This window comes from Saccoglossus kowalevskii, chromosome 1 (genome assembly GCF_978046115.1).
Source record: "Saccoglossus kowalevskii chromosome 1, keSacKowa6.1, whole genome shotgun sequence".
Lineage (NCBI taxonomy): Eukaryota > Metazoa > Hemichordata > Enteropneusta > Harrimaniidae > Saccoglossus > Saccoglossus kowalevskii.
The window spans coordinates 9,204,044-9,231,534 of NC_140641.1; the positions used below are offsets into that span (position 1 = coordinate 9,204,044).

The 27,491-nt window shown below is 37.4% G+C and overlaps 1 protein-coding gene across 1 annotated transcript; it reads right to left on the reverse strand.

Moving 5' to 3' along the window:
- Nucleotides 1-4,939: 4,939 nt before the first annotated feature.
- Nucleotides 4,940-27,259, reverse strand: LOC100376327 (2-acylglycerol O-acyltransferase 1-like). The gene is made up of 5 exons (XM_085498668.1): nucleotides 27,121-27,259; nucleotides 22,891-23,407; nucleotides 22,243-22,417; nucleotides 14,913-15,112; nucleotides 4,940-5,346 (listed from the first exon to the last, which is right to left on the reverse strand). The coding sequence occupies exons 2-5, from the start codon at nucleotides 23,381-23,383 to the stop codon at nucleotides 5,192-5,194; spliced, it is 1,023 nt and encodes a 340-aa protein (XP_085354794.1). The 5' UTR covers nucleotides 23,384-23,407; nucleotides 27,121-27,259; the 3' UTR covers nucleotides 4,940-5,191.
- Nucleotides 27,260-27,491: the final 232 nt, after the last annotated feature.

Below are 27,491 nucleotides of genomic sequence, written 5' to 3' on the forward strand. Positions count from 1 at the left end.
TTTAATAAGCTTCTTCGTAAATTTTATCAGATAATTATGTTATAAATTAGTAATTGACAATTGACATGGCTGACACATTGTTAACACAACAAGTTCCTGTTATTGAGAATTGACATGGCTAACATTGTCAACACAGAAAGCTCCTGTTATTTAGAATTGACATGGCTAACACATTGTTAACACAGAAAGCTCCTGTTATTTAGAATTGACATGGCTAACATATTGTTAACACAGAAAGCTCCTGTTATTTAGAATTGACATGGCTAACATATTGTTAACACAGAAAGCTCCTGTTATTAAGAATTGACATGGCTAACATATTGCTAACACAGAAAGCTCCTGTTATTGAGAATTGACATGGTTAACACATTATTAACACAGAAAGCTCCTGTTATTTAGAATTGACATGGCTAACATATTGTTAACACAGAAAGCTCCTGTTATTGAGAATTGACATGGCTAACATATTGTTAACACATAAAGCTCCTGTTATTGAGAATTGACATGGCTAACACATTGTCAACACAGAAAGCTCCTGTTATTGAGAATTGACATGGCTAACATATTGATAACACAGAAAGCTCCTGTTACTGAGAATTGACATGGCTAACACATTGTTAACACAGAAAGCTCCAGTTATTTAGAATTGACATGGCTAACACATTGTCACCACAGAAAGCTCCTGTTATTGAGAATTGACATGGCTAACACATTGTTAACACAGAAAGCTCCAGTTATTTAGAATTGACATGGCTAACATATTGTCAACACAGAGAGCTCCTGTTATTTAGAATTGACATGGCTAACACATTGTTAACACAGAAAGCTCCTGTTATTGAGAATTGACATGGCTAACACATTGTTAACACAGAAAGCTCCTGTTATTTAGAATTGACATGGCTAACACATTGTTAACACAGAAAGCTCCTGTTATTTAGAATTGACATGGCTAACACATTGTTAACACAGAAAGCTCCTGTTATTGAGAATTGACATGGCTAACACATTGTTAACACAGAAAGCTCCTGTTATTTAGAATTGACATGGCTAACACATTGTTAACACAGAAAGCTCCTGTTATTGAGAATTGACATGGCTAACACATTGTTAACACAGAAAGCTCCTGTTATTGAGAATTGACATGGCTAACACATTGTTAACACAGAAAGCTCCTGTTATTTAGAATTGACATGGCTAACACATTGTTAACACAGAAAGCTCCTGTTATTTAGAATTGACATGGCTAACACATTGTTAACACAGAAAGCTCCTGTTATTGAGAATTGACATGGCTAACACATTGTTAACACAGAAAGCTCCTGTTATTTAGAATTGACATGGCTAACACATTGTTAACACAGAAAGCTCCTGTTATTGAGAATTGACATGGCTAACACATTGTTAACACAGAAAGCTCCCGTTATTGAGAATTGACATGGCTAACACATTGTTAATACAAAAAGTTCCTGCTGAAAATTGAAATGGCTAAAAGCTCCTGAACTTTATCAAAGATTTTCCTCGAGTTATTTAAGTCAAAAGACAAATTTCTGGTATAGTTTATCCTAAATCGAAAATTGCAAAGTAGTTGTAGAATTTTTTCAAATGTTTAAATTCATCTTTGATTTGTACAGTGCATTTTTTATTGGTATATTGAAGTACATATATTTGTGTACGTCCTGCAATCAGGTTATTCCCTGTTGCAATCAATGATGAATAAATAAATTGCATGACAATAAGATACTACCTTGTTATAATTTATATATTTGTATATAATTTCACTGATAACCGTAAAAATATCTTAGTGTTTTACTTTACTATTGTGTTGCATGTAACAGATCTTGAAAATGGCTCATGACTATTAAAAGAAATGCATATTACTGATTGCACAATATAGAATCTTGGTAGGTTATGTTCTGAGGTGTGGAATGTACTTCTTTGGCAAAGTAGGTGGGGATGGAAACCAGAATCACAAACCCCACCCCTTTCCAAAATGTGTTGAAATGAGAAAATGGACATTTTTTAAAAAAAATGTGAAGCTTCAAGTTGACTGGTATTTTCATTGTCAATTATGCTTCTTGATAGATGCATCTGAAGTGTGCTTGTCACTCTCATCAATCTGTATCTCATCTTGACTGAAATTCGAGTTATATCACTCCTATTTAGACAAACTTCATAGTTATGCATACTAATGAGGTCACATGACTAAATTTATACAAAAATATGTAATTAATATTCATGGCTTTCAACCCTAAAATAAGTTGTATTCTAAATTTCATTCAAATTTGATCAGTGGTACCAGAGATATATGTTGAACACCATATACACAAAATTCAACCCTAATCTAAACATGCAAGTGGCAAATCCCAGAGCACAGAGTTATTGATAACAATGAAAAAGTTGAAAATTAGTTTTAGTTATTTATTGAAAAAAAAACTAATCAGGTATGTGTATTGTCCCAGGGCATCTACACTATATGCTAATATTTTTATTAAAATGGACATTCAAGTGTTTTTTGAGACAGACAGACAGACATACATACATACATACCATATGTAGTCATCTGATACATTAGTCATAGATATTAGGTGTCTTCATTATAGCACTGGTTGCATATCACTATCTGTAGCAGTGGTTAGTATATTAGAGTTATGCATATTGAGGTCACATGAAACTAAGTAGGTAATTTAAATATGCATGGATTTCAACCCCAAAGTAATGAGATGTATGGATTACTCAAAAGCAACTACCTAGTTTCATTAAAATTTGATGAGTGGTACTAAAGTTATCTGTGAAATTGGTTAATTTATGCAAATTAGGTAATTAGTAAGCTCAAAATTTAACATGTATGTGGCTTATCCATGTTTCATTGGTGAAAAAGCTAAATATCAGGTCATTATTATGCATGGTTTCAGCCAAAAACTAATCAGGTCTGTGCATTATACCACAGCTGCAATGTACCAAGTTTTCATTGAGATCCATTGAATGGTTCTGGTGAAAAAAATGTGAAAAGGTGCTAATTATTAAGTCATGAAAAATGCACAAGATTTCATCCAAAAACTTGCCAGGGCATCAATGTACTAAGTTTCATTAAAATCTGATAATTGGTTTTTCAGATATCAGACACACATAATAATTTTTAATATAGTTGTGATATGAACTCAATTAAAATGCGTTCCTATATAGGGTTGCATTTTAATTGGAGTTTAATTAAACTCAATTACAATGCAATTCAATGAAGTAGAATTGCATTTTATTTAAGTTTAGTTATTAATAAAAGTTGAATATCCTGTGACTGAACATAGAAATGTTTGCGAAGCTTAGGTTTAGCAAACACGGTAGGCACTATTATAGTAAATATAAATTGAACCATACCTTCCCTTTTTACTAAACCTAAGCTATGCAAACTTTACTTAAATTTGATTAAATATTAATATAAATTATGAAAATAGTGAGGGTCATCACAATGTAGGTCTTGTCGTCACAAGTCGGTGTAAAGTTAAATTGAAGTCGTCACAATGTTGGTACCACACCAGCACACACAGACACACTAACCATCAGGAATCCCTTTGTGTGCTTCACACAAGTTGAAAAGGCAATATTTTATAAAACTTGTAGGTTTTGGTCCAGTTTGTACTACTTCTAGAAATAAATCCACAAATATATTTATTTCAATGAATTATAAAATTGAGGAATTGTAAATCAGTACTTATGACCATCAAATTGCCAAATGTCATCGACTACAAAAAACGCTGTCAATATACAGACCTGCCAGAAAGTATTTGCACACCACACTACATACAGTTACAACCTACAATATCATTCAATAAAATAAACTCAATAACGATGTAATAATGTGCTGTCAGCAAGGATATATCATGGTCAATCACAGTCATATCTTGTGATCAAGACATGGTTGATTACATTCAGTGACCATCTAATAGAAGTACAGAGATAATATAATTACATCATTGATATACTTTATTGTAACAATTAATACAGTAAATAGCAAGTGGATTATTTATTATCTGTCATGCAGAATACATTAGATGAATAAAAGTTATTTGTTACAGCTTAATTACACGTATTATATTTGTTATATATTTATTTATTGCTAATTACAGTCTATTCTTTTGACAAATAATTCATCTATTTTTCAACTTAAGAAATTCATCTACAATTCATATCTGCCTTTCATCTACTTCTAATAATCTCCCCACAATTTATCTTCACTTAGTCACCTTTTTAACATCAATATTATATCTACTACTCATGAACAACCTCTCGTCTAATATCATTGTAATTTGTGTGAAGCACTAAATTAGTTTCAGAAAAACTTCATGATTGTCAGATCTACTGGAAATGGATAAAGAGATCTAATACAGAACTCAGTATGGGCGAGCAGTTATTTGAAGTTTAAATGTTATGTGGATTTGAATCCTGAGCCCCAGAGTTACAGATAACATATGCATGCATATAGTCTAGGCCTTATTTGCATGCATATATTCTAAGCCCTCATATGCATGCATATAGTCTAAGCCCTATTTGCATGCATATAGTCTAAGCCCTATTTGCATGCATATAGTCTAGGCCCTCATATGCATGCATATAGTCTAGGCCCTCATATGCATGCATATTGTCTAGGCCCTCATATGCATGCATATAGTCTAGGCCCTCATTTGCATGCATATAGTCTAGGCCCTCATATGCATACATATAGTCTAGGCCCTCATTTGCATGCATATAGTCTAGGCCCTCATATGCATGCATATAGTCTAGGCCTTATTTGCATGCATATATTATGATATGTTTAGGTGTATAATCAACCAACATAGATTACAATTAAGGTATATTCAGGACTCATATCCATACCTTTGCAATAATTAAGTCCTTTTTGAGGATAGTAACATGAAATATAATAATGCAGCAACAATCACAGTATTGTGTTGACCTGATTTTAAACAGATACTGAAGTACAATCTCCAAATTTCTTGCAAACTAATATGTAAACTATGTAATATGCAAACTAATATGTAAACTATGTAATATGTAAACTAATATGTAAATATATTTATTCCCATGGCTATAAGTATCCAAATACAGTCATTGTGTGTTATCTATCTTACTGGGAATCTTTTGACATGTTTCACTGCTACAAATTTATATTTGTCACTAAATCATATAATAATACAATTTACAATATTTCAAGTTCTTTGTCTTTATAATTAGCATAATTCACCTTGTGTGTATCAAATAAATCTGTCAATGCTTTCATATAAGATGCATGTAGTCTATCAATATCTTCTTTACTGGGCTCCTTGATTTTATCAACAACGATTGGTTTCCCAACTGAAAACAAAAAAAGAACTGCATTTGAAGTATTTAAAGGTATGGTGACTACTTACTCTCACTACATAGTATGAAGACCACCTAGCTCTCAATGCATGGTATGGTGACTACATAGCTCTCACTGCATGGTATGGTATGGTGACTACCTAGCTCTCACTGCATGGTATTGTGACTACATAGCTCTCACTGCACGGTATGGTGACTACCTAGCTCTCACTGCATGGTATGGTGACTACCTAGCTCTCACTGCATGGTATGGTGACTACCTAGCTCTCAATGCATGGTATGGTGACTACCTAGCTCTCACTGCATGGTATGGTGACTACCTAGCTCTCACTGCATGGTATGGCGACTACCAAGCTCTCACTGCATGGTATGGCGACTACCTAGCTCTCACTGCATGGTATGGTGACTACCTAGCTCTCACTGCATGGTATGGTGACTATCTAGCTCTCACTGCATGGTATTGTGACAACTTAGCTCTCACTGCAATGTATGGTGACTACCTAGCTCTCACTGCAAGGTATGGTGACTACCTAGCTCTCACTGCATGGTATGGTGACTACCTAGCTCTCACTGCATGGTATGGTGACTACCTAGCTCTCACTGCATGGTATGGTGACTACTTACCTCTCAATGCATGGTATGGTGACTACCTAGCTCTCACTGCATGGTATGGTGACTACCTAGCTCTCAATGCATGGTATGGTGACTACCTAGCTCTCAATGCATGGTATGGTGACTACCTAGCTCTCAATGCATGGTATGGTGACTACCTAGCTCTCACTGCATGGTATGGTGACTACCTAGCTCTCAATGCATGGTATGGTGACTACCTAACTCTCAATGCATGGTATGGTGACTACCTAGCTCTCACTGCATGGTATGGTGACTATCTAGCTCTCACTGCATGGTATGGTGACTACCTAGCTCTCACTGCATGGTATAGTGACTACCTAGCTCTCAATGCATGGTATTGTGACAACTTAGCTCTCACTGCATGGTATGGTGACTACCTAGCTCTCACTGCATGGTATGGTGACTACTTACCTCTCAATGCACGGTATGGTGACTATCTAGCTCTCACTGCATGGTATGGTGACAACTTAGCTCTCACTGCATGGTATGATGACTACCTAGCTCTCACTGCATGGTATGGTGACTACTTACCTCTCAATGCACGGTATGGTGACTACCTAGCTCTCACTGCATGGTATGGTGACTATCTAGCTCTCACTGCATGGTATGGTGACTACTTACCTCTCAATGCATGGTATGGTGACTACCTAGCTCTCACTGCATGGTATGGTGACTACCTAGCTCTCACTGCAAGGTATGGTGACTACCTAGCTCTCACTGCATGGTATGGTGACTACCTAGCTCTCACTGCATGGTATGGTGACTACCTAGCTCTCACTGCATGGTATGGTGACTACCTAGCTCTCACTACATGGTATGGTGACTACCTAGCTCTCACTACATGGTATGGTGACTACCTAGCTCTCACTGCATGGTATGGTGACTACCTAGCTCTCACTGCATGGTATGATGACTACCTAGCTCTCACTGCATGGTATGGTGACTACTTACCTCTCAATGCACGGTATGGTGACTACCTAGCTCTCACTGCATGGTATGGTGACTATCTAGCTCTCACTGCATGGTATGGTGACTACTTACCTCTCAATGCATGGTATGGTGACTACCTAGCTCTCACTGCATGGTATGGTGACTACCTAGCTCTCACTGCATGGTATGGTGACTATCTAGCTCTCACTACATGGTATGGTGACTACCTAGCTCTCACTGCATGGTATTGTGACAACTTAGCTCTCACTGCATGGTATGGTGACTACCTAGCTCTCACTGCATGGTATTGTGACAACTTAGCTCTCACTGCATGGTATGGTGACTACTTAGCTCTCACTGCATGGTATGGTGACTACTTAGCTCTCACTGCATGGTATTGTGACAACTCAGCTCTCACTACATGGTATGGTGACTACCTAGCTCTCACTACATGGTATGGTGACTACCTAGCTCTCACTGCATGGTATGGTGACTACCTAGCTCTCACTGCATGGTATGGTGACTACCTAGCTCTCACTGCATGGTATGGCGACTACCTAGCTCTCAATGCATGGTATGGTGACTACCTAGCTCTCACTGTGTGGTATGGTGACTATCTAGCTCTCACTACATGGTATGGTGACTACCTAGCTCTCACTGCATGGTATTGTGACAACTTAGCTCTCACTGCATGGTATGGTGACTACCTAGCTCTCACTGTGTGGTATGGTGACTATCTAGCTCTCACTACATGGTATGGTGACTACCTAGCTCTCACTACATGGTATGGTGACTACTTATCTCTCACTGCATGGTATGGTGACTACCTAGCTCTCAATGCATGGTATGGTGACTACCTAGCTCTCACTGCATGGTATGGTGACTACTTACCTCTCAATGCACGGTATGGTGACTACCTAGCTCTCACTGCATGGTATTGTGACAACTTAGCTCTCACTGCATGGTATGGTGACTACTTAGCTCTCACTGCATGGTATGGTGACTACTTAGCTCTCACTGCATGGTATTGTGACAACTTAGCTCTCACTACATGGTATGGTGACTACCTAGCTCTCACTACATGGTATGGTGACTACCTAGCTCTCACTGCATGGTATGGTGACTACCTAGCTCTCACTGCATGGTATGGTGACTACCTAGCTCTCACTGCATGGTATGGCGACTACCTAGCTCTCAATGCATGGTATGGTGACTACCTAGCTCTCACTGTGTGGTATGGTGACTATCTAGCTCTCACTACATGGTATGGTGACTACCTAGCTCTCACTGCATGGTATTGTGACAACTTAGCTCTCACTGCATGGTATGGTGACTACCTAGCTCTCACTGTGTGGTATGGTGACTATCTAGCTCTCACTACATGGTATGGTGACTACCTAGCTCTCACTACATGGTATGGTGACTACTTATCTCTCACTGCATGGTATGGTGACTACCTAGCTCTCAATGCATGGTATGGTGACTACCTAGCTCTCACTGCATGGTATGGTGACTACTTACCTCTCAATGCACGGTATGGTGACTACCTAGCTCTCACTGCATGGTATGGTGACTACCTAGCTCTCACTGTGTGGTATGGTGACTATCTAGCTCTCACTACATGGTATGGTGACTACCTAGCTCTCACTGCATGGTATGGTGACTACCTAGCTCTCACTGCATGGTATGGTGACTACCTAGCTCTCACTGCGTGGTATGGTGACTATCTAGCTCTCACTGCGTGGTATGGTGACTACTTAGCTCTCACTGCATGGTATGGTGACTACCTAGCTCTCACTGCATGGTATGGTGACTACCTAGCTCTCACTGCATGGTATGGTGACTACCTAGCTCTCACTGCATGGTATGGTGACTACCTAGCTCTCACTGCATGGTATGGTGACTATCTAGCTCTCACTGCATGGTATTGTGACAACTTAGCTCTCACTGCATGGTATGGTGACTACCTAGCTCTCACTACATGGTATGGTGACTACCTAGCTCTCACTGCATGGTATGGTGACTACCTAGCTCTCACTGTGTGGTATGGTGACTATCTAGCTCTCACTACATGGTATGGTGACTACCTAGCTCTCACTACATGGTATGGTGACTACCTAGCTCTCACTGCATGGTATGGTGACTATCTAGCTCTCACTGCATGGTATTGTGACAACTTAGCTCTCACTGCATGGTATAGTGACTACCTAGCTCTCACTACATGGTATTGTGACAACTTAGCTCTCACTGCATGGTATGGTGACTACCTAGCTCTCACTGTGTGGTATGGTGACTATCTAGCTCTCACTACATGGTATGTTGACTACCTAGCTCTCACTACATGGTATGGTGACTACCTAGCTCTCACTGCATGGTATGGTGACTACCTAGCTCTCACTGTGTGGTATGGGGACTATCTAGCTCTCACTACATGGTATGGTGACTACCTAGCTCTCACTGCATGGTATTGTGACAACTTAGCTTTCACTGCATGGTATGGTGACTACCTAGCTCTCACTGCGTGGTATGGTGACTACCTAGCTCTCACTGCGTGGTATGGTGACTACTTAGCTCTCACTGCATGGTATGGTGACTACCTAGCTCTCACTGTGTGGTATGGGGACTATCTAGCTCTCACTACATGGTATGGTGACTACCTAGCTCTCACTGCATGGTATTGTGACAACTTAGCTTTCACTGCATGGTATGGTGACTACCTAGCTCTCACTGTGTGGTATGGTGACTATCTAGCTCTCACTACATGGTATGGTGACTACCTAGCTCTCACTGCATGGTATGGTGACTACCTAGCTCTCACTGCATGGTATGGTGACTACCTAGCTCTCACTGCGTGGTATGGTGACTACCTAGCTCTCACTGCGTGGTATGGTGACTACTTAGCTCTCACTGCATGGTATGGTGACTACCTAGCTCTCACTGCATGGTATGGTGACTACCTAGCTCTCACTGCATGGTATGGTGACTACCTAGCTCTCACTGCATGGTATGGTGACTACCTAGCTCTCACTGCATGGTATGGTGACTATCTAGCTCTCACTGCATGGTATTGTGACAACTTAGCTCTCACTGCATGGTATGGTGACTACCTAGCTCTCACTACATGGTATGGTGACTACCTAGCTCTCACTGCATGGTATGGTGACTACCTAGCTCTCACTGTGTGGTATGGTGACTATCTAGCTCTCACTACATGGTATGGTGACTACCTAGCTCTCACTACATGGTATGGTGACTACCTAGCTCTCACTGCATGGTATGGTGACTATCTAGCTCTCACTGCATGGTATTGTGACAACTTAGCTCTCACTGCATGGTATAGTGACTACCTAGCTCTCACTACATGGTATTGTGACAACTTAGCTCTCACTGCATGGTATGGTGACTACCTAGCTCTCACTGTGTGGTATGGTGACTATCTAGCTCTCACTACATGGTATGTTGACTACCTAGCTCTCACTACATGGTATGGTGACTACCTAGCTCTCACTGCATGGTATGGTGACTACCTAGCTCTCACTGTGTGGTATGGGGACTATCTAGCTCTCACTACATGGTATGGTGACTACCTAGCTCTCACTGCATGGTATTGTGACAACTTAGCTTTCACTGCATGGTATGGTGACTACCTAGCTCTCACTGCGTGGTATGGTGACTACCTAGCTCTCACTGCGTGGTATGGTGACTACTTAGCTCTCACTGCATGGTATGGTGACTACCTAGCTCTCACTGCATGGTATGGTGACTACCTAGCTCTCACTGCATGGTATGGTGACTACCTAGCTCTCACTGCATGGTATGGTGACTACCTAGCTCTCACTGCATGGTATGGTGACTACCTAGCTCTCACTGCATGGTATTGTGACAACTTAGCTCTCAATGCACGGTATGGTGACTATCTAGCTCTCACTGCATGGTATGGTGACTACCTAGCTCTCAATGCATGGTATGGTGACTACCTAGCTCTCAATGCATGGTATGGTGACTACCTAGCTCTCACTGCATGGTATGGTGACTACCTAGTTCTCACTACATGGTATGGTGACTACTTACCTCTCACTGCATGGTATGGTGACTACTTACCTATCACTGCATGGTATGGTGACTACTTATCTCTCACTGCATGGTATGGCGACTACCTAGCTCTCAATGCACGGTATGGTGACTACCTAGCTCTCACTGCATGGTATGGTGACTACCTAGCTCTCAATGCACGGTATGGTGACTACCTAGCTCTCACTGCATGGTATGGTGACTACCTAGCTCTCACTGCATGGTATGGCGACTACCTAGCTCTCACTGCATGGTATGGTGACTACCTAGCTCTCACTGCGTGGTATGGTGACTACCTAGCTCTCACTACATGGTATGGTGACTACCTAGCTCTCACTACATGGTATGGTGACTACTTATCTCTCACTGCATGGTATGGTGACTACCTAGCTCTCACTGCATGGTATGGTGACTACCTAGCTCTCACTGCGTGGTATGGTGACTACCTAGCTCTCACTACATGGTATGGTGACTACCTAGCTCTCACTACATGGTATGGTGACTACTTACCTCTCACTGCATGGTATGGTGACTACCTAGCTCTCACTGCATGGTATGGTGACTACCTAGCTCTCACTGCATGGTATGGTGACTACCTAGCTCTCACTGCATGGTATGGTGACTACCTAGCTCTCACTGCATGGTATGGTGACTACCTAGCTCTCACTACATGGTATGGTGACTACCTAGCTCTCACTGCATGGTATGGTGACTACCTAGCTCTCACTGCATGGTATGGTGACTACCTAGCTCTCACTACATGGTATGGTGACTACCTAGCTCTCACTGCATGGTATGGTGACTACCTAGCTCTCACTGCATGGTATGGTGACTACCTAGCTCTCACTGCATGGTATGGTGACTACCTAGCTCTCACTGCATGGTATGGTGACTACCTAGCTCTCACTACATGGTATGGTGACTACCTAGCTCTCACTGCACGGTATGGTGACTACCTAGCTCTCACTGCACGGTATGGTGACTACCTAGCTCTCACTGCACGGTATGGTGACTACCTAGCTCTCACTGTTTTGTATGGTGAATACTTAGCTCTCACTGCATGGTATGGTGACTACCTAGCTCTCACTACATGGTATGGTGACTACCTAGCTCTCACTGCATGGTATGGTGACTACCTAGCTCTCACTGTTTTGTATGGTGACTACTTAGCTCTCACTACATGGTATGGTGACTACCTAGCTCTCACTGCATGGTATGGTGACTACCTAGCTCTCAATGCATGGTATGGTGACTACCTCGCTCTCACTGCATGGTATGGTGACTACCTAGCTCTCACTGCATGGTATGGTGACTACCTAGCTCTCAATGCATGGTATGGTGACTACCTAGCTCTCAATGCATGGTATGGTGACTACCTAGCTCTCAATGCACGGTATGGTGACTACCTAGCTCTCAATGCATGGTATGGTGACTACCTAGCTCTCACTGCATGGTATGGTGACTACCTAGCTCTCAATGCATGGTATGGTGACTACCTAGCTCTCAATGCATGGTATGGTGACTACCTAGCTCTCAATGCATGGTATGGTGACTACCTAGCTCTCAATGCACGGTATGGTGACTACCTAGCTCTCAATGCACGGTATGGTGACTATCTAGCTCTCACTACATGGTATGGTGACTACCTAGCTCTCACTGCATGGTATGGTGACTACCTAGCTCTCACTGCACGGTATGGTGACTACCTAGCTCTCACTGCATGGTATGGTGACTACCTAGTTCTCACTGCATGGTATGGTGACGACTTACCTCTCACTGCATGGTATGGTGACTACCTAGCTCTCACTGCATGGTATGGTGACTACCTAGCTCTCACTGCACGGTATGGTGACTACCTAGCTCTCACTGCATGGTATGGTGACTACCTAGCTCTCACTGCATGGTATGGTGACTACATAGCTCTCACTGCATGGTATGGTGACGACTTACCTCTCACTGCATGGTATGGTGACTACCTAGCTCTCACTGCATGGTATGGTGACTACCTAGCTCTCACTGCATGGTATGGTGACTACCTAGCTCTCACTGCACGGTATGGTGACTACCTAGCTCTCACTGCATGGTATGGTGACTACCTAGCTCTCACTGCACGGTATGGTGACTACCTAGCTCTCACTGTTTTGTATGGTGAATACTTAGCTCTCACTGCATGGTATGGTGACTACCTAGCTCTCACTACATGGTATGGTGACTACCTAGCTCTCACTGCATGGTATGGTGACTACCTAGCTCTCACTGTTTTGTATGGTGACTACTTAGCTCTCACTACATGGTATGGTGACTACCTAGCTCTCACTGCATGGTATGGTGACTACCTAGCTCTCAATGCATGGTATGGTGACTACCTCGCTCTCACTGCATGGTATGGTGACTACCTAGCTCTCACTGCATGGTATGGTGACTACCTAGCTCTCAATGCATGGTATGGTGACTACCTAGCTCTCAATGCATGGTATGGTGACTACCTAGCTCTCAATGCACGGTATGGTGACTACCTAGCTCTCAATGCATGGTATGGTGACTACCTAGCTCTCAATGCATGGTATGGTGACTACCTAGCTCTCAATGCATGGTATGGTGACTACCTAGCTCTCAATGCACGGTATGGTGACTATCTAGCTCTCACTACATGGTATGGTGACTACCTAGCTCTCACTGCATGGTATGGTGACTACCTAGCTCTCACTGCACGGTATGGTGACTACCTAGCTCTCACTGCATGGTATGGTGACTACCTAGTTCTCACTGCATGGTATGGTGACGACTTACCTCTCACTGCATGGTATGGTGACTACCTAGCTCTCACTGCATGGTATGGTGACTACCTAGCTCTCACTGCACGGTATGGTGACTACCTAGCTCTCACTGCATGGTATGGTGACTACCTAGCTCTCACTGCATGGTATGGTGACTACATAGCTCTCACTGCATGGTATGGTGACGACTTACCTCTCACTGCATGGTATGGTGACTACCTAGCTCTCACTGCATGGTATGGTGACTACCTAGCTCTCACTGCATGGTATGGTGACTACCTAGCTCTCACTGCATGGTATGGTGACTACCTAGCTCTCACTGTTTTGTATGGTGACTACTTAGCTCTCACTACATGGTATGTTGACTACCTCGCTCTCACTGCATGGTATGGTGACTACCTAGCTCTCACTGCATGGTATGGTGACTACCTAGCTCTCACTGCATGGTATGGTGACTACTTAGCTCTCACTGCATGGTATGGTGACTACCTAACTCTCAATGCATGGTATGGTGACTACCTAGCTCTCAATGCATGGTATGCTGACTACCTAGCTCTCAATGCACGGTATGGTGACTATCTAGCTCTCACTACATGGTATGGTGACTATCTAGCTCTCACTGCATGGTATGGTGACTACTTAGCTCTCACTGCATGGTATGGTGACTACCTAGCTCTCACTGCATGGTAGGGTGACGACTTAGCTCTCACTACATGGTATGGTGACGACTTAGCTCTCACTGCATGGTATGGTGACTACCTAGCTCTCACTGCATGGTATGGTGACTACCTAGCTCTCACTGCATGGTATGGTGACTACCTAGCTCTCACTGCATGGTATGGTGACTACCTAGCTCTCACTGCATGGTATGGTGACTACCTAGCTCTCACTGCATGGTATGGTGACTACCTAGCTCTCACTGCATGGTATGGTGACTACTTAGCTCTCACTGCATGGTATGGTGACTACCTAGCTCTCACTGCATGGTATGGTGACTACCTAGCTCTCACTGCATGGTATGGTGACTACTTACCTCTCACTGCACGGTATGGGGACTACTGCGATGTACAATTACATATACTGTATGATATAATACAATGCACATATTATATTCATATAAATTTTAGCAAATTTTAGATATATACATACTGACAGTATTGATCGGTCTTCGATTTGGTAGAATACCAAAAGAATAATTGAAAACACCACGTCCAGTGAAGATTGGCATTCCAAAACCAAATACTTTTAGTAACTTGTCCTGTAAAGTCCTTAGAAAGGACCCTTTAGGGTTGGGTACCTGGTCATAGATATCAGTCTCTCCAAAGGAAAATATTGGCACAACGTGTGATCTGGAATATGAAAAATAACAATATTACATAATATATATTATGACAAATGTCTTGCTTATTTTGAATTCAATTTGTTAAAAGCTCCAAAATGGCCTTGTTCCTGTTGATGTGAAATATCAATATAATATACCAAGTGTGATGTGAAATATGACAATATCAACATGATATACCAAGTGTGATGTGAAACATGATAATATCAATATGATATACCAAGTGTGATGTGAAATATGACAATATCAACATGATATACCAAGTGTGATGTGAAATATGACAATATCGATATGATATACCAAGTGTGATGTGAAATATGACAATATCAATATGATATACCAAGTGTGATGTGAAACATGACAATATCAACATGATATACCAAGTGTGTTGTGAAATATGACAATATCAATATGACATACAAAGTGTGATGTGAAATATGACAATATCAATATGATATACCAAGTGTGATGTGAAATATTACAATATCAATATGATATACCAAGTGTGTCGTGAAATGTGACAATATCAATATGACATACGAAGTGTGATGTGAAATATGACAATATCAATATGATATACCAAGTGTGATGTGAAATATGACAATATCAATATGACATACCAAGTGTGATGTGAAATATGACAATATCGATATGATATACCAAGTGTGATGTGAAATATTACAATATCGATATGATATACCAAGTGTGATGTGAAATATTACAATATCAATATGATATACCAAGTGTGATGTGAAATATTACAATATCAATATGATATACCAAGTGTGTCGTGAAATATGACAATATCAATATGACATACGAAGTGTGATGTGAAATATGACAATATCAATATGACATACCAAGTGTGATGTGAAATATGACAATATCAATATGACATACCAAGTGTGATGTGAAATATGACAATATCGATATGATATACCAAGTGTGATGTGAAATATTACAATATCGATATGATATACCAAGTGTGATGTGAAATATTACAATATCAATATGATATACCAAGTGTGATGTGAAATATTACAATATCGATATGATATACCAAGTGTGATGTGAAATATGACAATATCAATATGATATACCAAGTGTGATGTGAAATATGACAATATCGATATGATATACCAAGTGTGATGTGAAATATGACAATATCAATATGATATACCAAGTGTAATGTGAAATATTACAATATCAATATGACATACCAAGTGTAATGTGAAATATTACAATATCGATATGATATACCAAGTGTGATGTGAAATATGACAATATCAATATGATATACCAAGTGTGATGTGAAATATGACAATATCAATATGATATACCAAGTGTGTCGTGAAATATGACAATATCAATACGACATACCAAGTGTAATGTGAAATATTACAATATCAATATGATATACCAAGTGTGATGTGAAATATTACAATATCAATATGATATACCAAGTGTGATGTGAAATATGACAATATCAATATGATATACCAAGTGTGATGTGAAATATGACAATATCAATATGACATACCAAGTGTAATGTGAAATATTACAATATCAATATGATATATCAAGTGTGATGTGAAATATTACAATATCAATATGATATATCAAGTGTGATGTGAAATATTACAATATCAATGATATATCAAGTGTAATGTGAAATATTACAATATCAATATGATATACCAAGTGTGATGTGAAATATTACAATATCGATATGATATACCAAGTGTGATGTGAAATATGACAATATCAATATGATATATCAAGTGTGATGTGAAATATGACAATATCAATATGACATACCAAGTGTAATGTGAAATATTACAATATCAATATGACATACCAAGTGTGATGTGAAATATTACAATATCAATATGATATACCAAGTGTGATGTGAAATATTACAATATCGATATGATATACCAAGGGTGATGTGAAATATGACAATATCAATATGACATACCAAGTGTAATGTGAAATATTACAATATCAATATGATATATCAAGTGTGATGTGAAATATTACAATATCGATATGATATATCAAGTGTGATGTGAAATATGACAATATCAATATGACATACCAAGTGTAATGTGAAATATTACAATATCAATATGATATATCAAGTGTGATGTGAAATATTACAATATCGATATGATATACCAAGTGTGATGTGAAATATTACAATATCAATATGATATACCAAGTGTGATATGAAATATGACAATATCAATATGATATACCAAGTGTGATGTGAAATATGACAATATCAATATGATATACCAAGTGTGATGTGAAATATGACAATATCAATATGATATACCAAGTGTGATGTGAAATATGACAATATCGATATGATATACCAAGTGTGATGTGAAATATGACAATATCAATATGATATACCAAGTGTAATGTGAAATATTACAATATCAATATGACATACCAAGTGTAATGTGAAATATTACAATATCAATATGATATATCAAGTGTGATGTGAAATATGACAATATCAATATGATATACCAAGTGTAATGTGAAATATTACAATATCAACATGATATACCAAGTGTGATGTGAAATATGACAATATCAATATGATATACCAAGTGTGATGTGAAATATTACAATATCAATATGATATATCAAGTGTGATGTGAAATATGACAATATCAATATGATATACCAAGTGTGATGTGAAATATGACAATATCGATATGATATACCAAGTGTGATGTGAAATATGACAATATCAATATGATATACCAAGTGTAATGTGAAATATGACAATATTGATATGATATACCAAGTGTAATGTGAAATATGACAATATTGATATGATATACCAAGTGTGATGTGAAATATTACAATATCAATATGACATACCAAGTGTAATGTGAAATATTACAATATCAATATGATATATCAAGTGTGATGTGAAATATGACAATATCAATATGATATACCAAGTGTGATGTGAAATATTACAATATCAACATGATATACCAAGTGTGATGTGAAATATTACAATATCGATATGATATACCAAGTGTGATGTGAAATATGACAATATCAATATGATATACCAAGTGTAATGTGAAATATTACAATATCAACATGATATACCAAGTGTGATGTGAAATATTACAATATCGATATGATATACCAAGTGTGATGTGAAATATGACAATATCAATATGATATACCAAGTGTGATGTGAAATATGACAATATCGATATGATATACCAAGTGTGATGTGAAATATGACAATATCAATATGATATACCAAGTGTGATGTGAAATATGACAATATCGATATGATATACCAAGTGTGATGTGAAATATGACAATATCAATATGATATATCAAGTGTGATGTGAAATATGACAATATCAATATGATATATCAAGTGTGATGTGAAATATGACAATATCAATATGATATACCAAGTGTGATGTGAAATATGACAATATCGATATGATATACCAAGTGTGATGTGAAATATGACAATATCAATATGATATACCGAGTGTAATGTGAAATATGACAATATCGATATGATATACCAAGTGTGATGTGAAATATGACAATATCAATATGATATACCAAGTGCAATGTGAAATATGACAATATCAATATGATATACCAAGTGTGATGTGAAATATTACAATATCAACATGATATACCAAGTGTGATGTGAAATATTACAATATCAATATGATATACCAAGTGTGATGTGAAATATGACAATATCGATATGATATACCAAGTGTGATGTGAAATATGACAATATCAATATGATATACCAAGTGTGATGTGAAATATTACAATATCAATATGATATATCAAGTGTGATGTGAAATATTACAATATCAATATGACATACGAAGTGTGATGTGAAATATTACAATATCAATATGATATACCAAGTGTGATGTGAAATATTACAATATCAATATGATATATCAAGTGTGATGTGAAATATTACAATATCAATATGATATACCAAGTGTGATGTGAAATATGACAATATCGATATGATATACCAAGTGTGATGTGAAATATGACAATATCAATATGATATACCAAGTGTGATGTGAAATATTACAATATCAATATGATATACCAAGTGTGATGTGAAATATTACAATATCAATATGATATACCAAGTGTGATGTGAAATATGACAATATCAATATGATATACCAAGTGTGATGTGAAATATGACAATATCAATATGACATACCAAGTGTAATGTGAAATATTACAATATCAATATGATATATCAAGTGTGATGTGAAATATTACAATATCAATATGATATATCAAGTGTAATGTGAAATATTACAATATCAATATGATATACCAAGTGTGATGTGAAATATGACAATATCAATATGATATATCAAGTGTGATGTGAAATATGACAATATCAATATGATATATCAAGTGTGATGTGAAATATGACAATATCAATATGATATACCAAGTGTGATGTGAAATATGACAATATCGATATGATATACCAAGTGTGATGTGAAATATGACAATATCAATATGATATACCAAGTGTGATGTGAAATATGACAATATCGATATGATATACCAAGTGTGGTGTGAAATATGACAATATCAATATGATATATCAAGTGTGATGTGAAATATGACAATATCAATATGATATATCAAGTGTGATGTGAAATATGACAATATCAATATGATATACCAAGTGTGATGTGAAATATGACAATATCGATATGATATACCAAGTGTGATGTGAAATATGACAATATCAATATGATATACCGAGTGTAATGTGAAATATGACAATATCGATATGATATACCAAGTGTGATGTGAAATATGACAATATCAATATGATATACCAAGTGTAATGTGAAATATGACAATATCAATATGATATACCAAGTGTGATGTGAAATATTACAATATCAACATGATATACCAAGTGTGATGTGAAATATTACAATATCAATATGATATACCAAGTGTGATGTGAAATATGACAATATCGATATGATATACCAAGTGTGATGTGAAATATGACAATATCAATATGATATACCAAGTGTGATGTGAAATATTACAATATCAATATGATATATCAAGTGTGATGTGAAATATTACAATATCAATATGACATACGAAGTGTGATGTGAAATATTACAATATCAATATGATATACCAAGTGTGATGTGAAATATGGTCTATAGATTAAACTGCATCCAGAAATTGGTAAACTCAGCACCAGCTTCCTACAACAATGGCAAGTAACATTAAACTCCACTTCGTACCATCTCATTAAGTCATTATTAACAGAGTGCAAGATAAATTGTACCAGCATTATAAAACATATTACTGCCACTTCCATAGAAATTCGTAAACTAGTACATTCAAATACTTTTATTTGGATCTATAATAGCCTCATTAGCCATACTAGTGTACTACAAAAGAGATTACAGCAACGTTCTAATAAGAAAAACATCACTCATCAAAAAAAAAAAACTTCGAACAAGAGAAGAACTAACAAGAGATTTCGCCCTTATAGTATGCACAAGAAACACTTACATTATAACCAAGACCAAACTTCTAATCGTACAGTTTTTAACCTTTCCAGCAGACATCTCACCACTACAGAAACTAAGAAAGGTCTAAATCAACAAATCTAAGTAAACAAACTAGAACTCAATGCTGACCTTCTCAGCTGGGCTAGGCGTATATGTGCTTGACTGAGAGATTCACAATAGTGGATAATGATATGAACTTAGAAGTAATACACTCCTACCAAACCAGAAAAGAGACCACATTTCTACAAGAAATCTAACTATTCATCACCATTGAGTGAGGAGAAAGCCCTGGAAGACTATATACATTACAGTTGTTACACAAGAAGTCATGAACAACATCAGTGACATGTACGTCATCATAACATCTCTAATGCAGAAAAACTAGCTCTATCAACTTTGAAAAATGACAACTCCATCATAATAAAACCATCTGATAAAGGCTCAGGCATTGTTGTCATTTTACATCAAAGAGGTCAACAACCATTTAAACAACACCTCCACATATTGTCAACTCACTAAGGATACCACTGCTAAAATCACCTCAGAAGCTACACCCATTGTCAAGTTCATTTTGCAAAATGGTCACATTGATGAAACCACAGCCAAATACATCCAGCCTGATACCACTAGAGCGGCTCACTTTTACATTCTACCGAAAATCCACAAAAATATCTTAAATCCCGCAGGCAGACCAATCGTGGCAGCTAATCAACATCCCATCGAGACACTATCTGAATGGGTTGACTTCCATCTACGTCCATTGGTCAAATGTATTCCATCTTACATTGAAGACATCAGAGACTTTCTCCAACATATAATTGACCTACAGGACATACCACCGAACTGTTTTATATGTACAGCTGATGTCACTAGCCTATATAGCAACATCCCACATGGAGATGGTATTAAAGCTTGCTTTCAAGCATTGGAAACCAGAACCAACAAACAACCACCATCTCAAGTAATCTGTGACGTCATCAGATTTGCACTAAATAACAGCATACTAAACTTCAATGGCAAATTAAGGGCACAGCAGTGGGCACTCCTATGGTTCCAAGCTCCGCAAATATCTTCATGGCTAGTATGCTTAATACCATCCCTACTAAACCCAATATCTGGTACCGTTTTATTGACGATTGCTTCTTTCTCTGGCCTTGCAGACTTAATGTAGCGGGTCACTGTATTTCAATAATTTTACTGTTAAAGAGTTATAAAACTTGTAGCTACCATGAAAGGAAAATAGATTAGGGATTAGAAAAAACTCTTACTCTGTTCTGGGGATGAATGATATTAGCTTATAATGTCCAGTCAACTTACATAAATAATTAATATGTATTAATCACTTTCAGAGCACTGACATTCTAAAATAATGGATGCTATATTTCTGTGACATCATGCATGATTACTGAACAGAGCATTCTGTTACCAAGGAGATTCTCAAACATTCTGTGCTCTGGATGATATAAGAAAGACATTGAATTGCTATTATGTAAGAGTTTTAAATTACATAAGAATATGAATCAATGTAAATGGGACTCACCCGGTTTTCAGTGCCAGTTTTATGAAACCTTTTCTCTTTGTTAAATGCACAGTAGTTGAACCTTCATGCGCTTCCAGTGACTCAATAGCACCTCCAACCACTAAGACAACAGCATTTCCAGTACCAGATTCTTCTAATAGATAGGTCAAACTTTCCTTGCTGCAATCACACACACCTGTAAAAGTAAATATCTGAAATATTTACCCACTGCTATTCAAGATACTGAATTAGTATTGATTCATGGAATGGAGGAATATATTTCAATGCATCCTGGGATTGATTAAAAGAATAAAAAATACGTTACAGTGCATAATGGGATTGATTGAAAAAATAAATATGTTACAATGTATCATGGGATTGATTAAAAGGATGTGGATATTGTGGAATGCATCATGGGATTGATTCATAGAATAAAGGATATGTTGGAATGCATCTTGGGATTGATTCAAATAATGAAGGATATGTTGAAATGCATCTTGGGATTGATTCAAAGAATAAAGGGTATGTTACAATGCATCCTGGGATTGATTCAAAGAATGAAGGATATGTTACAATGCATCCTGGGATTGATTCAAAGAATTAATGATATGTTACAATGCATCCTGGGATTGATCCAGCAAATAAGTTATATTTTACACTGTTACTTACCCGACTGCATAATATAGTCCCTATGGAATGGGAACCAAAACTGTCCTACCAACGTTATGAGATAAGGAGTGATTCCTGGATACTTCTCACTGAATCCAGTTGCTTCACTGCCAAAATTACAAAATGCTCCTGCCGACATTATACCATGTGGATGAAATCCCAATAGATAGTTGTGTTTGGGGTCAAGATCCGCAGTTTTAATCAGGGATATTGGGAAGTAATCCCGCATATAATCAAAGATTACCCAGCGCCGATATCTTTCACGTCTACGACCACCACGTTTTGGAGTATTCCAATCATAGTACATCCACAGTAGATAGAGTAGTATGACCCAGTAGTAGCGAGTGAATAGGAGTACATATATACTGATAAACAAACAACCAAAGCCAAGAACCAGAAAGGAAAGCACATATTTCAATGCACCTAAAGTTTGAAGTCGTCTTGATAATGGAATATTTAATGGGGCCAACTCGATTCCTAATATCTTGGTCATCGTTCCACCATAGAAAATTCTTATCTGTCAATATATAAAAAAAAAACATGTCAAAGGTCATTTGCAGGGAACATCTAGTTTAAACTCGGGCCCTGGGGGATTAATAAGGTTATACCTGTTAATGATATGTTAACTAGGTATGATATCCTTATATGCCATGATTTATTTTGAACAAATGCAATGCCTGTAATTATTAGTTGAAATTTCAGACTTGAAAATAACACAGTCCCAGTTGTTCATCAATAATAAACAAAACTGAATTGTGTCATTTTGAATCAAAGCTTGACACAATTGCATGTCAATATGTGTGACATGATGTACAATGCAGGTGTAAAATTGATTTTAATCAGTCAAGGCATGTACGTTGAATATACAGCTCTGGAACAGCATTTATTATCACAAAGTGTTTGTCTGTTGGCCACTTGTATCATGGTGTTATTATGTTTATTGTAATCTGTCATTGATGCACCACAGAGATAATATGGGTCAACTGTACATGTATAAATAGAAGTGCTGTCATCCCATTTTTGATTTATTAAATAGGATATTGATAAATTGTATTGATACTTCATGGTTATTTGCATCTAATAATAAATATAACATGTGGTATTGCAAGAATCAATGTTCATATCTTTTTTTCAATGCTAAAAAAACATCCAAAAAATATCCAGTATATAACCACATGTTATCTGCACTATTAGTCGCACATGACCTCTTTATATATGCAACTGCATTTAGCAAAACATAGCGTAACTATTAGAATCTTGCCCATTAAAAATATAGACTAAATAGCAAATAATTCAGGATAGATGCCAAAAGTGAGATGAGAACAAAAGTCCCGAAAAAATGTATCTAAAAAACATTGCGCAAAAAATACTGGCTACAATTTATTCAGGTGGGAACAAAAATTAGGTCATCATAAATACATAAAAAATAATCAATATGTATTTGGCCATCTTAAAATGAATTTATGTCATGAGCAGTGATTTAGATTTGTTTTTGAGTAGAAGGTCAAATAAGAAAAGTAGAAGATACAGATTTATATTGAAGCTGAAATAGCGCGTGCTGTAGGCACACGCTGCAGCAGGTGGCGCTGGGGGTATGGCGTTGGTCTGTGAGGGGGTGTGTCCCCCTCCCATGTTTTGGAGTTTTTTAATAACGAGGTCATTTGGTATGTGTTTTTCTGTGTATATTCACCACTGTGATGTATTTTTATTATAATTCTATGTAATTACAAGAAAAATATTATAACCACCATAAATCAGTAGTTACATCGTAAGCTAGTTCTTTATCATTAATCCACTTTGTAGTTGTAGTTGGAAATTTGATTGCACGAACCATGACAAAAATAAAAGTTATGCATGTGCGTGTTATGTTTATCGACGCCTTCAAACAATGCAGGAAATGCTGACACTAACATGTTATTCCCATCCTGTACTGACTGTATATTTTTTTTTTTTTGATCCATCGGCATCATTCTGTGAGGATTTCAACTTGATATCGACATTCAAATCGAACAAAGTTGAGCTTAGTGGATTCGTTTCCACGGCGACATCATCACATTGCCGATCGCTGGTCATTTCTGGAGTCACCAGCGATGAGTTAGCAAGACTGTCAGCTTCAGTTTGGTTGCACGTTTCGAACGACTTGAGAAATTTCTTGATCGTTGCTGGTTCGACGATGCTCTCTTTCGAGTAGATGATTTGTTTGTCAACATGTTGAATAAACATATAAAGAGAGGGCATAAAGTTATAGAAAACCAGAGGTCAGAATGGAGGTAACAATGACCTCGTGCACATGTGATTGTAATTAACATATCCGAACAGCGCCGAAAGCCTTCGTGCGTACCCGAACAATGTAAAACCCGGAAGTACGTTACATTTTCAGCAAACGTCTACAGATTTCCTCGTGTCGCTTTGCATAAAGACTGATGTATCTTTGAATACGTGAATTCATTTTTAAAAACTGTTTAAAGTATTAAACACGCTTCCGTGTATACAGAATATATTTTTAGGATTTTTTTATTATCTAAGTTTGTTGTTTTATAATGAAAAAATAGCCGGTATTTTCACCAGAGTAGGCGGTCGTTTTGACTGGCTACCGGCTTATATCTACATCACTGGTCATGAGGTGTCTGGATTGTAATTATAAGAAATAAAAGTGTTGTAATCACAACAGAAATATGTCTTTATTTCTTATAACAGTATGAGTTGTTAACCCGTACGAGGTATGATTTGTTGTCCAAACGGAAGTTAGGTGCATTTAACAATACCGGTATTGGTACAAATGTCTGAAAGTATGTTAATGTGCTATTTGCTCCAGATGTTACCTCTAATGGTATACTGGACTTCCCAGTCATTCAACAAATATAACCAGGTGATGGAATGGAAGTTGCTTTCTATGTGCCAATTCTCTGAAAATAACACAGGGTCAAAAGATATGTGTTGATCGAATACCACAAAAATATTACCATACCTAAAATATATTTACGAGATACATTTTATAACTGATCCATAACCTACTTCCCAGAAACTCCTTCTATGATGATAAGGAATCAAACCAATTCTCAGAAACATTCTGCTGATAGTGCAGAGATTTATTCACACCAATTCCTAGAAACTTTCCACTGTTACTACAGGGATTTATTCAAACTAATTCTGAGAAACTTTCCACTGTTAATGCAGTGATTTATTCAAACTAATTCTAAGAAATATTCTGCTGTTATTGCTGTGATTTATTCAAACCACTACCAAGAAACTTCCATTTTACTGCAATGAATTATATTAAACACACGTAGCTGTGTAAATCAAGTTTAAATTAAACTTTTCAATATTCTCTACTTATTTTTGAGTGTGTCACTGAAAACAAGAGATTTCAAATTTATGAAGCAGAGTATGCTCGTAACAATATTGGTTCTCTTCAAAACGTTATAGCAAGTTATGTCTAAGAAGTGCATCTCATTTGTAAGGTAGTTGGCTATAATGATCAGACTTCCTTTAGCCATATATATAATGCTGTTGTTCACAAAACCCAAATAAAAATATATGCTCACCAAACTACTTTCCACACAACAACTCCATGAAAATGATGATTTTTGAGATATTTACCATTGATTTGGTAATAAAATGGTAAAAGCTCTCACGATATTTAAAAAAAAATTCAGTTACATACAGTGTAAAATTATATGTAGTTAGCTATAATAATATAGTTTATAAAATTATTAGGAAATACTTATAAATACCATTTTGTTTTGTACAATAATACTTTTTCAAAACGGTTTTCAGAAAAAAAAAATAAAATCTAAACATCATGATTTTTATCATTAAAACCTGTATATTTCAAACAAACTCAAATTATATACTGGTACCATTATGACAAAATTATACAGTTTGGGGCGCAGATCAGCAGGATGTTGAGTCTGGTAGGGTTGTGGGTGTTTAGAGATTATAAAAGCTAAGCAAGGGTATTTGGTAGCAGATACAAGACTGTAATGGGTAAAATTAGCATATTTAATGGTTTCTAAATGGTCCTGTCCTTTACACTCAAATACATAATATTGTACTATGGTCACAACTGTCATGGAAGGTCGAGTGACGTGTCTAAAACAGCTTGACACTGACTGTGAGACACAATTTTTACATGCAATTCCATCCCGGACTCAAGAATAGCTTTCATTGATTCTCACGAAAAATGAATGTCATGTATTGGATGTGCGTTCTGTCTGTACTTACACTTACCCTTACTGCATAGACTTACACTTCGAGATCATTGACTTGTAAGAACATATCATGAAATGCGTACAAAACACAGGTCAGGGATACATGACTTTTGTCTCGCAGTACAAAATTTACATACAAGTCAGCTCAGACAGCGATGGATGCCGCGAAAAGTTCAGCAGTTCACCTCCGGTCATGTAACGATCACGTGACCATATACTATAATTTAAGATAGACACCAAAACACACAATCACTGCATGGGCCTAGGGAGATGAAAGAACCCGGCTCTCATTGCATAAAAACGAAGTATTTTTTCCCCAATTTTTTGCACAATCGATAATGTACTATCTGTGTGTCATTCAAAGCGGTTAATGACCTTTAACCGCATTAT

What these genes read in the sequence shown, in the direction of transcription:
- LOC100376327 (XM_085498668.1), bottom strand. Translation starts at nt 23,383, where the DNA reads ATGACCAAGATATTAGGAATCGAGTTGGCCCCATTAAATATTCCATTA. An exon ending in AAACTGGCACTGAAAACCGG is followed by an intron (nt 15,113 to 22,242) that starts GTGAGTCCCATT and finishes TTCATATTCCAG; the next exon opens with ATCACACGTTGTGCCAATAT. An exon ending in AAGACCGATCAATACTGTCA is followed by an intron (nt 5,347 to 14,912) that starts GTATGTATATAT and finishes TTTTGTTTTCAG; the next exon opens with TTGGGAAACCAATCGTTGTT.